The sequence below is a fragment of the Tetrahymena thermophila genome (genome assembly GCF_000189635.1).
Source record: "Tetrahymena thermophila SB210 genomic scaffold scf_8254752, whole genome shotgun sequence".
Lineage (NCBI taxonomy): Eukaryota > Ciliophora > Oligohymenophorea > Hymenostomatida > Tetrahymenidae > Tetrahymena > Tetrahymena thermophila.
This window is the reverse complement of record NW_002476512.1, coordinates 1084170-1099334: the sequence shown is the minus strand read 5'-3', so window position 1 is coordinate 1099334 and position 15165 is coordinate 1084170. Positions and strand designations below refer to the sequence as shown.

Below are 15165 nucleotides of genomic sequence, written 5' to 3'. Positions count from 1 at the left end.
TAGAATTTGTTATGCTATTGAGTTTGCTAAGTAGGAATTGACAAAGTAAGACTAGGAATACACAGAGTAAAATAAAATTAAAAAAAATATGTTTATCTGTTGTAAATAAATGTTATAATAAGAAAGAATTTCCATTTTTCTAGAATAATAGAATATAGATTTTGTTTCTACTTTTAATATTCTACGAAACAAACTAACAAAGATTAAGAATTAGTAAATTTTCTAAATAATTGAAATCAGATTAAGTGATTATTTTAAATTAACTAGATTCTATTTATCTATCCCCAAATAATTTATATCTCAATCTATTTTATAAATTTATATCTCTTTTTAAATCGATATTTACTAATTATAACACTCTCTGTTTTAGATTATATTATTCCAGCTACTTTTTTCTATTTTCTTTAATAAGTTACTATTCTATGTGGATACTTCATATTATTTAAGTTTCATTTTTAAACTTATTAATTAATTAATTAACGTAACTACCTGTTAAAGCAATTAATAAAATATCAGTTATATTCTTATATTACTAACTAAGGAATGTATTTTTAATATTTAAATCTTTGTAATTATTATTATTAATTAGTTATCAGAATTATTCCACTTAATAAAAAATAATTTAAAAATTTTATGTTTTTATAATTAAAAATTGATTGCTCTTTGTCTTTTTCTTTTTAAGTATTTCAATTAAGGCCATATGTAATATTACTAATTCTTTTAAATAATCCTATTACAAATACAAATAACTTTTGTAATCACTCTTTAAAAGATAAACAAACTTATTTATCTCCTTGTTCATTCATTATTAAATTCTCTCATTTAAATAATTAACAAAAGTTTGTTTACTATTTTTAATTTTAAAAAAATATTATTTGACTTAACGAATATTAATTTATTTATCATATTAATATTTACTTTTTTAAATCTTCAATTTATAATAATACAGATAATCAGAAAATAGCTTTATAAAAAAATATTAATCAGAGGGTTGATTCTGTTGATAGGTTTTAATCATTTGCTTAATTATTTCTTATTAAACTTTTTAAAATAAAAAAATAAAAAATATTTAATAGCCAACAATTTTTTCATTTAACAGTACTCATAATTTAATAAAAGAAGATAGCACTTCTTTCTTTATGTAATAAATGAATAATTAAAATTTAATTGAAAAATATTCTTTTATTTTTATGAAAGATTTAAAATATATTTCATATTTTTAAAAGCAGGTTAATTTTTTTAAACAAGTAATAGAAAAAAAAATAAAATATTCAACAATAAATTTGTTTTTAGTATAATTATAAATATATAAAAAAGCCATTAGTTCTTAAAAGAGTGATAAAATTAAAATTTTATTTTTAAAGTATTTTTTTCTAAAGGATTAAAAGTATACTTAAAAAAACGTAGATTAAATTGGCTAAAAAAGATAAAATCAAAAAGTTAAAATTTTTCAATAGTTTAAAGTTTATTAGTATAATCCTAATTAAGAAAATAAACAATCTTGCTTAGTAAAAAAATAATACTTTAAAATTATTTTTCTTAAAACTTAAAATATATAAAGAATTTTGTGAAATTTAAAACACACATAGAAAGATTAAATTTATTGAACAATCAATTTTTTAATGTAAAATAAATATTTACTCTGTTATGTATGAAAAAGTTAAAATTTAATTGCTCGCTCAAAATATTTATTACTTAAAGTTAAAGTAATTTTAGTTATTTATTAGTTACTTTTTCTAAATTTAAATAAAATAATATCAATAAATTTGAATCTTTTTAAAAATATAAGCATGGTTTTATGCTAAAAAATATAAAATTTATTCTTTGATTAATAAAAAGTTAAAATTTTAAATTAAAAATTTTTTTATCTGAAAATAAAAATTTACATCAAAAAAACAAGCATTTTAAATTATTTTTATATAAAATTATTATTTAATAAGCAAAGATAAATTTATTTAGGTTTCAATGTTAGTCATTGCTTAAATAAAATGCTTAATTTATAGCATCGCATTAGGGATTACTGTAAGAGCCATCTCCTGATGTCATATAACTGTACATGTAGAGTCCACAATAAGCAATCTTTCCATAAAGCTAACATGTTTTAGGTGAAATAGCAAAAAAGAAAGAAACACCTTTTGTACTGTAATTTCCTTTAAATTTGTAGTTTAAGGCTATGTCAACATCAGTTTAGTTTGAGCAAGAAGCTTTTACAAAGTTTCCAACAACTATTTTAGATGTTTAATTGTCTACAATTTATTCATCAATATTGTCCCAATAGTTATTAGCTCTATTAGCATAATCTTCTTAATCAAACTCAGGCTCTAAAGTAATCCAATTAAGACTATCTTTTAACTAGATTAAAGAATTTTAAACGAATGTACTTTTCTTAAAAGTGACTGCAGTCAATACTTAGCTCATTTTAGTGGTACCATAAGGGATTATCTTTCTATATTCCTTAATAAGTCTTTCTATGTTTTAGGCATATTATGAATCATCTCCTTAATTTATACTAATCTCTATACCAACATTATACTTTATTGCAATTTTAGCTAAATTTTTAGCAAGAAGTTCACAGTCAATCATTCTGAATTAAGGGCTGCTGACAAATCCACCAACTGAGAGCATGACATAGTAGTCCTATTTTTCTTTTACGATCTCCATAGTTTCTAATATTTATTAAGGAATATCTTCTCCCTTGATTACAGATTCAGGGTTTAAGTATTCTAATATAAGCATATTAGAGGATTGAAGAATCCAGTCAGATACACCACTTTGTAACTTAGCATTCAGGTACTTATCTTAATATACATAATTATGCACTGAATAAACTCTTTCAGGAACACCAATAGATTTCATTACTAACTCATCAGATGATTTAAAATTGGATTTTAAATTTTTTGAGCTTAACTTATTAAGAAGTACTAAACCTCCTAGAGAAAAAAGTAAAATAATACTTACTAATTTTTTATTCATTTGATTTTCCAATAATTTTGTTGTGGGTAATTAATAATTATCTGTATTAAGCCGTTCATGAGATTATTTAAAGGATTTTTATTTGATTTCTGATATCTTTGATTGGATTTTGCCAATTTGATGCTAATCTAAATTTATCTTAAAACCTTGTGGGATTCAATATCCTTATTTATTTATTTATAATTTGATCCTTTTATAAAAGAAATTTTATTATATATTTTGTGATTGTACTTTTGTAATTCTTTCATCTATATCAATTATATTTCAATCGAAAATGCAATTTTATAGTTGATTCAAAAAGATAAATTTAATAAAATTTTAATTTTAAGATAGAGTCATTTACAATAAATACACATTGTAAAAACTCAATTTTATTAAATTATCAATCATTTTTTAAACATATTTTTTTACTTATAAAAAGACATAAAAACTTTTTACCTCAAAAGGTGATTTGGTGTTTTTTTGGAGGAAATACTGTAATATGAATTTTTCTTATTTTTATATTTTTTATAATACAAATTAATAATCAGCAAAGAAAATTAGTTTAATAAAAATATAAAGAATATTTAAAGAAAGAATTATAGGAATCAAAGCTGATTATTGGGTAAATAAATTCTTTTAATAAAAACAATTAAAATGTAAAGGAAAAAATAAAATTTAGTTGTAAATCTTTTAATGTAATGTTGATTCAGTTTATTTTAAATATAATGAAATTATTTTAATATACAGTTATTAGTTAAACAATATTAAACAATAGATTAAATTTTTATATTTAAACTTGGAAGTAAATTGAGTAAATTAAAACTTATCCTATTTTAAATATACACTTATCAATTTCATCCTCTTAAAGCTTAATTAAAAAATTTTCCTTAATTAACATGTTAAAAAAGTTCATAAATATATAAAATGAATAAAGAATTATAATTGATTGTTTACATTTAATGAAAAGTTTCAAAAAAGAAAAAAGGAGCAAGATTAAATAAAATACAACAATATTAAATTATTAATAATTAAAATTTTATTAATTTTTCAAGTAATTTTTATTTGATAATATTTTGCAAAATTTATTTATCAACCCCTTTTTCAATTAATGGTTGCAGATATCGCCTTTTGCACTTATGATTTTAGAAAATTTGTTTCTATATTAAATTTTTTTATTTTTCAATTTGCTAGAACTAACATTTTTCAATAAAGAAATAATTAAATTAATTTAACACTTACAGAAACTAATTTGAAAGAATGCATGCTTAAAAATAATCAAATTTTAATTATTGTCACTTTTTGTAATAAATTAATAGCTTTCTTTGTCTAAGTAGTAAATTATTTTAAATAAATTACTATGATGTCAAAGAAAAAATCATCACATCTTAAAAAACTAGACTGAACTAAAAAAATGTTTATTTTAATCAAAGAATTAATTTACTTGTTAATGGTCATAGCTTCAAAATTTAATCTTAATACTTTATTTATTTTAGCAAAAAATTAAATTTTTTTCTATATTCTGATGAGAGAAAGATTAGTCAAAAGTATATTTAAAATATTCATAAAAGTATTTAAACATATTTACATGACTAGAGGTTCAAGCTATGCATGAATTCATTTTTCTACTTTAATGGTAGCTTTTTTTACAGTTTAAAATGAAAAATATAAGATAGAAGAAAAACAATTTATGCTAATAAATATTCAAAATAGAGTATTAACGCCAAATTAATAAATTTGTATGATGCTCATTGCGTTATTACCATGAATAAGAATAATCTTAAGATATTTTAGATTGTATATGTAATATATAACGAAAAGCAAGCCAAAGCTTTTTCATTGAGAGTAATGAAAATTTTATAAAACTTTACTTTATTATGATTTATCAAACCAGTTTTTTGATAACTTTTAAAAAGTATAAATAATTTTTACTTATCTGATCTTGTTAGAATTTAATATCCATCCATTTATTAAATTTAAGTCTATTAAGAGATAAAGATCATTTAACACTATTAAGTATATTTCCAATTCGTTTTATGTAATATTACTACTTACTTATATTTATTTGCAAACTTGATTCATATATTTAATAATCAATATTTTCTTATTTAAATTAACAAAAACTTAAAAAAATCAATTATTTAGCTACTACCATTTATATGAGCTCTACATCAAAGTCTAATCTTTAGGAGAACAATAGCTTTCTTCCAAATATTGATCCTAAGTCTTCTTAAAAATAGATATTCACATAGACCTTAAATAGACCTTAATTTTTTTAACATAAAAATATAGCTTCATCTTTATAAAATACACCAAAAACACTTAATAAATTTAAAGTCATAGTTAGTAAACCTCAAGAAGGCCCTGCAAAAAATGAAAAACGTGGTAGTTTTACTAATACAATTAGTGCAATTACTTCTAATAGAAGTAATTCAGTTTCAGCTAAATTTAATTCTTCATCTACTAAAAACATTCATGCTTCACCGAGCAGATTTATAAATGACTCACCAAGAATGATTTCGAAAGATAGCTTAGCAACTGTTTTACAATAGAAATAAAAATAGAGCTAATAAGGAAAGTAAACGCTACAAATTCCTTCGAATACTGTAAGCCATTTTTTTAGTAAATAAAATTTAGCAGTTCCAAAATCACAAAAAATTTAAGCAAAGCAGGATGCTTGTAAAACAGAAATCAAAAGCAACGTTTCAGATTTATTTTTAAATGTCTCACACAAGGAAGAAGTAGTCTATGACGAAAGTCCTTGTAAGATGCAGTAAATTAGAGATGTTAAAAAGCAAGCTAAAGTAGGATTGGATTTAAAGATTAATCTAAATAATAACTAACCAAAATTATAATAAAATGCCTTAAGTGATATTAAATATCCTGGAAGCTGTAGACATTAGTAAGATATTGTTTTAGAGATTATTAAGGAGGATTTATAAAGCTCAGAGAAATCACCTAATATTTTATAATTAATGTCCCCTATTTCTCCAACCCCAAAACAATATGAATAATTTATAAATCCCAAGAAGAGTATATTTAATTTCAATGATAACAGGTTATATGGAGATGAAGCATTGAATGACAATCCTTTATTAAAATTTAACAAAAATTATAAATAACTTGAGAGAATAGTTTAGGTTAATGATCATTTCAATGCAGAGAATAGCTTAAATGTTGCCTTGTTAGAGCAAACTATTGGCAAGAACATTTTACCTCGTAAATTAGGAATAGTTAAGGATTCTTAGCATTAGTTCACATTCCCAAAACCAGATTAAAAACATAAATTAGATCTATCGAACTAGAATATTTCATCAAGATATCATGAGATGATTTCATCCGCCATGAGGCACGATGAAATGTAAACACTTTACAGCATTAATTTAGCAAGTAACAATTTAACAGGAGAGTCTTTGAAAATTATTACAAGAAATCTCCCTGATAGTATAGAGAAAATAAACTTAGAATAAAATAACCTTGGAGCTAATTGTGCTCTTGGAGTTAATCCTCTACTAAATACAACCATTTTCAGAAGATTAAGAATCTTAAATTTAGAAAACAATAACATTTCAGACTTTGGTTTTTCTTAAATGGTGGATGCCCTCATTCAAAATAGATCAATTTATTCACTTAACTTATCTCACAACAAATTAACTGACGGCTCAGGAGACATTATAAGGCAACTTCTAAAAAACAGTTCTTATCTACAAGAACTCTATCTCCATTGGAACAAAATCTCTTCACAAGGTGGTCTTGCTATTGCTGAAGGACTTGAAGATAACATAACGCTTACTGTAAATATTTTTTAAATTAAATAATTAATTTAGTTTTAGATTTGAGATCTATCTATCTATTTTAGGAAAGACATTCAAAATAAAATACAAAACATAAATTTACTTACTTACAAATATAATTAATTAATTTAATATTTAAAGAAGTTTTGTTTTTTATTATTTTAATAATCAACTTTTGTTTCTTACATTTAATAGAAAATTAATATACACTATGGATTGATTGTCGTCATTATTCTAAATAAATTCATATTTTAATTTAAATAGGTTTTGGATCTCAGTCATAATGGATTGGGAGCTTTAAAAAAATTGAGATGTGGATTGTAAATAGTAAAGAATTGCAGCATCTAAGGATCATCTATGAGACATTTGGATTTATCATTTAACATGTTTTAAAATGATGAGTCCCAAGATATCGCTTAATTTTTATAAGAAAATAATAGAAATCTTTTTGGTATTCATTTTGAGGGTAATTTGGGATAGGGTGTTTTTGATTCAAGAGGATTCCTTAAATTCAATAGAAACCAAGCCTAGGATGAAAAGATTCATCAAGGAATGATTGAGAAGAGAAGAATAAAAGGATTAAAATGCTTAGGTTAAAACAAGTATAAAATATTTTTTTTATTAAGTGTAAATTATTAATTATTTTTATTTTTATTAACATTCAGACTGTAAAATTACAATTGCAGCTTTATAGATAACTGCTGGATTTGTGATGGGTGGTAAGAAGTCAAATTCGAAATTAAAGCTGGATGCAGTGATAGTTTTTTAGGAAATCCTGTCTTTTTACATCTTGACTTTGAGAATTACAGACCACACTACATGACTCCTGATCCAGAGGACCCAGAAAAGTTTGTGTTATACCGCATGTGTCCACCTAACAGAAAAATTTATTTCTTTTTTAGTGACCCAACTTAACCAATAATATACTATTCTAAGCACTATCCTTACACAGCTTTTAAATAGAATAGCGAGATAGAGTTAAAATTCTACTCTGAGTCAGTGAAGGAAACTTAAGAAAAATAGAAACCTGTTGATTATTTTACTCCAACATGGAAATTTTAAGCTTGCACTAGAGATTCTGCTAAGAGCTTTTTCTAATTGTAATATTTAGATAGCACTATTGTCGAGTATATATAGCCAAGCTTTATAAATTGCTTAGAAACTAAAATGGAATAAAGAATATTTTAGAAGCACGAATCAGAACCTCATATTAAGTGTTTACCTAGGGAGCCTGAGACATTCTTCTAAATAACTAAAACAGATAAATGGTGCTTTGAGATATCTCTTTTCAGAACATATATTAGGGATTCAGAAGATTTACTTAATAAATGCTTTGAATTTGATTGGAATAATAGTAGATGTGAAAGAGTGCTTAGCCAGTCGGGAGACGCTCTTTTATGCAAACAAATTTTAAGAAAAAAGTATAGAATGATCAAAAATTGCTATAAATTTTTCTCTTCAGTTTCGATGGTTGGTGACGTTCCAGGTATAGCTCAAAACTAATTTTCAAATTTGTTACTCAAATGCAAGGTGGCTGATGGTAAACTTCTAAAAATAAGTGACGGAGATATTTGCTTTATTACTACTAATGCTAGTCTTGAGAAGAATGCTGACCATTAGCACCGTAATCCTGACAAACAAATAGTTAGACACTAATTTATGGAAGCAATAGCAAGATTAGCATTAGATAAGTATTATAGAAATAACTATGCTAGTACATCATAAGATTCCTTAAATTTATTCCTAGATGACCCTCTACTAATAGAGAAATTTTTAGAAGTAGGAGATCCACAAGAATGGAGAGACACAAGGTATTTAAAAAATAATTTGATAAATAAAGCTATTAAATTTAAATATTTAATAAATAAAATAGATATTGGAATGAGGAATGCGATAATGTTTTGAAATAGTACTTAGGATTTATAAAAATTTTGTGGGAAAGCATTGCAGACTCAAAGAAAGTAGAAAAGAGATACTTTTTAAACTACAAAACAATGAATGTATATGAACTGTAAGAAATGATTAAGCAATATGATCTGCTAGATGATTTTTTAACTGAAAGAGATGTTTTACTTTCCTTTAATTTAGCTATGATGACTTAGGAGAATGAGCTAAGTTGTGATAAATACATACAAATGAATTTCGTTGAATTTTTAGAATGCTTAGCTCGTTTGGCAGAAAAAAAGAGCATGGTGCCAGTCGGTGAGAATCCCGAAGACTATACAGATTAGGAAAGAAAGAATCTAAATCTTAGCTATAAGCTATCAAGTTTGTTAGAATAAATGAAAACAAAGTATGAAAATATTTAATTGGCTAAAAGAGGCGAACAAAAGTAGAAAAAAGAAAAATAATTCGTAATTAAATAATAAGTAAAATTAACTCCTCTAGTACCAGATGCGAAAGCAACTTTTAGAATAATATCATAAAGCAATTTGTAAACTTCAAGAGATGATCCTAATAAATCTGGATAGTAAGAAAAATTAAACATTAGTTCTAATAACTTTTTCTAACCTACTTAGGCATCATTTTAATCTTGTTCTAATTAATAATATTCTGAATAAAACCCTTAAAAGCTAACAAAAAAAAGGAGTACTTCCTCTAATTAATAATAAAATCTATTTACAAATTAATATTACTTTCCAATTAATTCTCTTGATGAAATAGATGATTCTTTGTTGTGATTAATCAAAATTAACAAAAAAACTAACAAACTATTACCTCTAACCAATAAAATTGCTAAATTCTATTTACATTACAAATAAATACTATTTTTAAATAAATTATAACTTAATAGAAGATTCTTTATGTGATCTATAAATACATGTAGTAAATAAAATTATTATTTTAAATGAATTTAATTTATAACAATACATACTTAAAAAAAAGGTGATCAAATATATTATGTAAATCATCCTTAACTAACTAACACCAGCTCAAAAAAATACTTTTTCTACAAATATATATGTTAATAAATTTTTTACAATAGTTTATAAAAAAACATAATGAAATATTTAATTATTACATTATAGCAGTTCATATTAGTATATTTTTTATTCTTAATTTTTAACTTCTAGTACTTACTTTAATTATAGCTCATAATGAATTAGTAAATAAGTAAAATATAAAGGCGTTAGGTATTGTTTTATTTTTTAAATTAGTTACTTCATAATATTTTTAATTAAGATCTTCATTAAAGTTATGAAAATTTTTCTATTAAGTTTTTAATGTAAATCAAAATAGATAGATAATTAGCAAGATAGTAATATATATACATATATATATTGATAGATAGATACTTTTAAAATCAGAGACTTTTCAATTTTATTAGATCTATTTGAATGTATATATTCATTCTAACGCATTTACATTTTAATAAAAGAAATCAAATTATTTTAATAAATAAAAATATATTTTAGAAACATAAATAATTATTTTTTTAAATTGATTTTTAAAATATCTACTAATGGTAAGGTTTAATAAGGATAGCCATTTTATAAATTTTTCAGTTAAAGAAAATTTAAATTTTATAACATAATTAATAAGACTAGTTATAAAATATGAACCAGCGTTCATTTAAAATATTTAAAACTAATTTCGAGTTTAACTCAATTATTTTAGTTCTTTAGATGACATAGATAGTTTAAAAAAATTTATATTTTAATATAAAGATTTATAAAAATTTTAAAAAATGGAAATAAAGAATAAAAAGAAAATAAGCTATTAGAGTTTTAAATCTTTTGAATGAAGTTAATATGTTTAATTTCCTTATATTTTTCATCTAAAAAGTTTTTAGATTTACATCAATTTCCTTACGTTTGTGCGTTAAAACTTTAGTCTATATTAATGTAAAAAAAATTATAGAAAGTGTAAATTTTTTATTATTTCATAAGATTCAATACAAATTTTTTTTCAAGCTTATTTAAATTGGAAAGATTATTATTTATAATAATAAAATACTAATAAAAAATCAATCAAACTTTATTATTTAAGATAAAATTAAAAATAGAAATAAAATGAAATCTCTACCTAAACTAGATAACATTCTCATTACACTTTAGAAGAATAACCAATAGAGTTAGGATATTGCATTATATAATTAAGAGGAAAGCCATTAGCTCTATAACACTTCATTCAATAAATTTTACTCTCCTAAAGTTGACAGAGTGTTTTACAAAGTAGACTTAAACTCATTAACTAAATTCCGTAATTCCAGTCAATCTACTAATGATTCAATTGAAGAAAAAAAGTTGAATAGCAATTCTGATATAACACATTCTAGAAAATCTACACTTAAAACCCCATCATCACTCACTAATATTTTTTTAAATAGAAGAAGTAAAGATTTATCATAGAGCTAAATTTTATTGAACAGCTGCGCAGGCTAAGGCGCAAAAAAAGTATAGAATTAACAACAAGTGCAGCTTGACTAAATAGATGAATAAAAAAAAATAAATTTTAAGGAATATATGGCTTAATAGCAAAAAAAAAAGATATAAGCGAAAGAAGATAAAATAAGATAGAAACTTCTAAAAATGAATACACCTTTTGACGAAACTACAGCATTTCCTAATAAATTATATACTAATTAATAATCTCAGCAAGTAATTTTACCATAAATAGTCTCTCAAAAAAATTAAAATGAAACAGCTGGCTAAAAAAAATTTATTGAGATTGATTAAAAGTTACAAAAATTTAATACAAACTACAAAAAAATAGGTAAAATAGTTGATTCAAATTCTTATTTCCATCTAGAAAATACATTGGAAGTTGCCATGCTATCAGCCATTGAAAATAATAACATAATTCCCAAAAGGATGAATATAATCAAAGACTCTTTATGCTCTATCGAAGATTTTGATTTGAATAAAAATAATTATAAATATGAATTAGATTTGTCAAATTAAAATATTAATGAAGGTCAATCTAAAATGGTTTAATCAGTTCTCCAACATCCTTCAGTTAGCAAATTAAGATTATTGAGTTTGAAAAATAGTAGCTTGACAGCTAGATCCCTTGTATAAATTGCTACACATTTACCTATATCAATTTAAGAAATTAATCTAGAGTAAAATCGTTTGGGAAGTCATGATTTAAGCTTTGCTCTTACACCTCTTTTATAATCAAGAAATTATCCTTTTCTGAAATCATTGAATATAGAGAACAATAAAATTGGTGATTTAGGCTTTCACTCTATTTTAAGCAGTCTGTAAAAAAGCTCTTTGTCAATTCTAAATATATCTAATAATAATTTAACTGATGCAAGTTCCGAAGGTATTTCCTTGTTTCTAAGAGAATCATAAGAAATTAATGAGTTATATCTTCATTGGAATAAATTCTCTTCTTAAGGTGGCATCGCAATAGCAAAAGGATTGGAAAAAAACATCAGTCTCCAAGTAAAATTATTTATTATTTAACAAAGCAGAAGTATTTCTTGATCATACAATCAATCAATCAATCAATCAATTAATTAATTCTTCTTATATTAATTATAACGAGAATGTTATTAGAATAGACATTTATTTAAAATACGAATTCTTAAGCGTTTTTAATTAAAATAAATAGGTTCTTGATATGAGCTACAACGGTTTAGGAAATCCCAAAGGAGTTAAAAGCGGACTTAAGATAATAAAATCTTGCTCTCATCAATTTGGATAAATAAAGCATTTAGATTTATCATTTAACATGTTAACTAAAGAAGAGACTGTTGAAATATCTAATTTTTTGTCAAAAAGCAATTTTTAAATAGGTCTTCATTATTTAGGAAACTAAGGAGATTGGATAGTGGATTCTAGAGGATTTTTAGTTTAAATAAACTCCGTAGAAAACGCAAGAGCTGAATAACTTCACTATAGCAAATAAAGAATTTAGGGTCTTAAATGCGTTAAACAAAAGTAATATTGATTTTTTTTTGCAATATTTAAAACTGCTCTTGAAAATAATTAATTAATTAATCGATCAATCATTTGTCTATTTTAATTTTATCATTCAATCTCTTAACGCACATGATTAGTTTTAAATTAATTTCTGTTTATAAATGAAATCAATTTCGAGTTTTAACTTATTTTCAGTTATGAAGACTTACATTTAACTTATTATTAATAACTCATAGATAAAAACTAACTAGTGACATCCTCAACACAGATATTTGCTGGATTTGTGATGGATGGTAAGAGATCAAATTCGAAATCACTGCAGAATCAAGCAGCACTTTCGCAAAACACCCTGTCTTTTTACATTTAGACTTTGAAAATTATAGACCTCACTATATGGATCCTGATCCTGAAAATCCAAACAAATTTATATTAAAAAGAATGTGTCCACCTAATAGGAGAATTCAATTTTTCTTTAGCGATCCTACTTAAAAGGTGCTTTATTACTCTCACGATTATCCCTCAATGGGCTTTATGAAGAATTAATTACTTGGAATATAGTTTTACAACAAGGAATTGAACAAATAAAAATCAATTTATTCTTCTCCATAAGTCTCAGCCAATAATAAATATGCTAATTTTTTTTAAAAGAAATTCTTTAAGTTGTAATATTTAGATACCACTGTGATTGAGTATTAAGAACCATTTTTAGTGAACTGGATTGAGACTTCAAATAATAGTAAGCTTTTTACAAGCTAGTATGATGCTTTGTTTGAGTGCAAACCTCGTTGGCCTGAGACATTCTTCAAAATAAACTTCACCAACGAATGGACTTTTGAAAAATCCATTTTTTCAACTTATATTAGAGATTCTGACAATATAATTAGTGAGTGCTTTGAATTTGATTGGGAAAACTCAAGACTTGATAAGATTTTGAGCTAATATTGTATTAACTAATAAATGAAAGATGATTGCAAAGAAATTCTTAAAAAAGAATACAATTTAATACGTTGTGTATATAAGTATTATGCCTCTTTGGGTATTGTTGGTGATATCCCATGCATCTCTTAAAACTAATTTTCAAATATTGCTTTAAAGATGAAGCTAACCGATGGAAAAAATTTCAAGATTAGTGATTTAGATTATAATTTTATCACTGTAAACTCATCTAAAAATAAAGAAAAGAATTATAGAAACCCTGATAAAGCTATGATTCGTTTTGAGTTTTTAGAAGTAATAGCAAGAATCGCCATAGACAAATATATTAGATCTGGTGCTTGCAAAAATGCTCAGGAGAGTCTATGTAATTTCTTTAGCAACAAGCAAGTGAGAGAAAAATTTGAAGAGATCGAAGACCCTTAAGCATGGAGAGATACAAAGTAATTTAAAATTTTTTGAAATTTTTTATATAACAAAATGTTTCATGAATATTTAGTAAAAAATTTATTTATTTAAAAATAGGTATTGGATAGAAGAATGCGATATAATTATTCAAAACAATTTAGAAATGATTTAAGGTCTTTGGAATAAATGGGCAAACAGCAAGAAATCTGAAAAAAGAGGATTTTAAACTACTTAAACAATGAGCATAAACGAATTCATTGATATGGTAAAGAATTATAATCTATTAGATGATTTTTTGACTGAGAGAGATATTCTTTTGGCTTTCAACTTAGCTATGATGACTTAAGTTGATGAGCTCAATAATGACCGCTTTATCTAAATGACATTTGTAGAGTTCTTAGAAGCAATAGCAAGATTGGCTGATAAAAAATGCATGCTTCCTTTAGGTACAGTAGATGGATCTTATAATTTATAAGAAAGATAGTAAGTCAGATTAGAGTTCAAATTAGAGTCTTTACTGGATCTCATTAAGCAAAGAATCATTCAATAAAATAAAGATAAACAAAAATAAAGTATAAATATAAAAGAAAAATAATAAAATGAAGAATAAGAAATAGTACACACTCCTCTAGTTCCTTCAGTTTAACTACAAAACATATAATAAAAATAATTAGGAATTATTAATTCATCTAGAAAAAACTAAGATTCTTTAAAATATATAAATTCTTCTTTACAATTTTCTTAAGAATCAATATCAAATGATTTTTGAGCAATAAAAGCTATAATAAATTATATTAAATATTTGACTAAAACTAAAATCTTTAAAATATTAAAAATATCTTAACAAATTTCCAATTCTAATTTTGAGTCTTTATATTATTTTGTATTATTATCAATATTTCTATTTGTGTAATTATTTTTCAATTAATTCAAATTAAAAACATACAAAAAATGTAATAATAGATTTTTTATTAATTCAAATATTAAAAACCTTAATGACAAACAACAAATATATCAAACATCTTAAAGTGATTTAAAAAAGGTTTTTCTCATTTTTAGAAAATTATGATAAAAAATGGTTTAAGAGTTATCATAGATTTTTATCGATCCATTTGATTTTGAGCCCCCCCTTTATATCTAACATCTTGATAATATATATGATTATCTAGTGTTTAATCAAGTATTAAAATAGTTACAAGTACTGT

General features: G+C 23.5%; 3 protein-coding genes across 3 annotated transcripts; 2 read left to right on the top strand and 1 right to left on the bottom strand. All coding sequences in view use genetic code 6, as the record gives it.

The window, feature by feature from the left end:
- Positions 1–1962: 1962 nt before the first annotated feature.
- TTHERM_00120800 (hypothetical protein) lies at positions 1963–2973 on the bottom strand (the record flags this gene model as incomplete). The annotated part of the gene is made up of 1 exon (XM_001010779.1): positions 1963–2973. The coding sequence occupies one exon, from the start codon at positions 2971–2973 to the stop codon at positions 1963–1965; it is 1011 nt and encodes a 336-aa protein (XP_001010779.1).
- Positions 2974–5111: 2138 nt separating this feature from the next.
- On the top strand, positions 5112–9427 carry TTHERM_00120790 (hypothetical protein; the record flags this gene model as incomplete). The annotated part of the gene is made up of 4 exons (XM_001010778.3): positions 5112–6746; positions 7011–7348; positions 7412–8557; positions 8620–9427. The coding sequence occupies 4 exons, from the start codon at positions 5112–5114 to the stop codon at positions 9425–9427; spliced, it is 3927 nt and encodes a 1308-aa protein (XP_001010778.1).
- A 1332-nt stretch (positions 9428–10759) lies between these two features.
- On the top strand, positions 10760–14729 carry TTHERM_00120780 (hypothetical protein; the record flags this gene model as incomplete). Its single annotated transcript, XM_001010777.2, has 4 exons — positions 10760–12139; positions 12309–12637; positions 12856–13995; positions 14078–14729. The coding sequence occupies 4 exons, from the start codon at positions 10760–10762 to the stop codon at positions 14727–14729; spliced, it is 3501 nt and encodes a 1166-aa protein (XP_001010777.2).
- Positions 14730–15165: the final 436 nt, after the last annotated feature.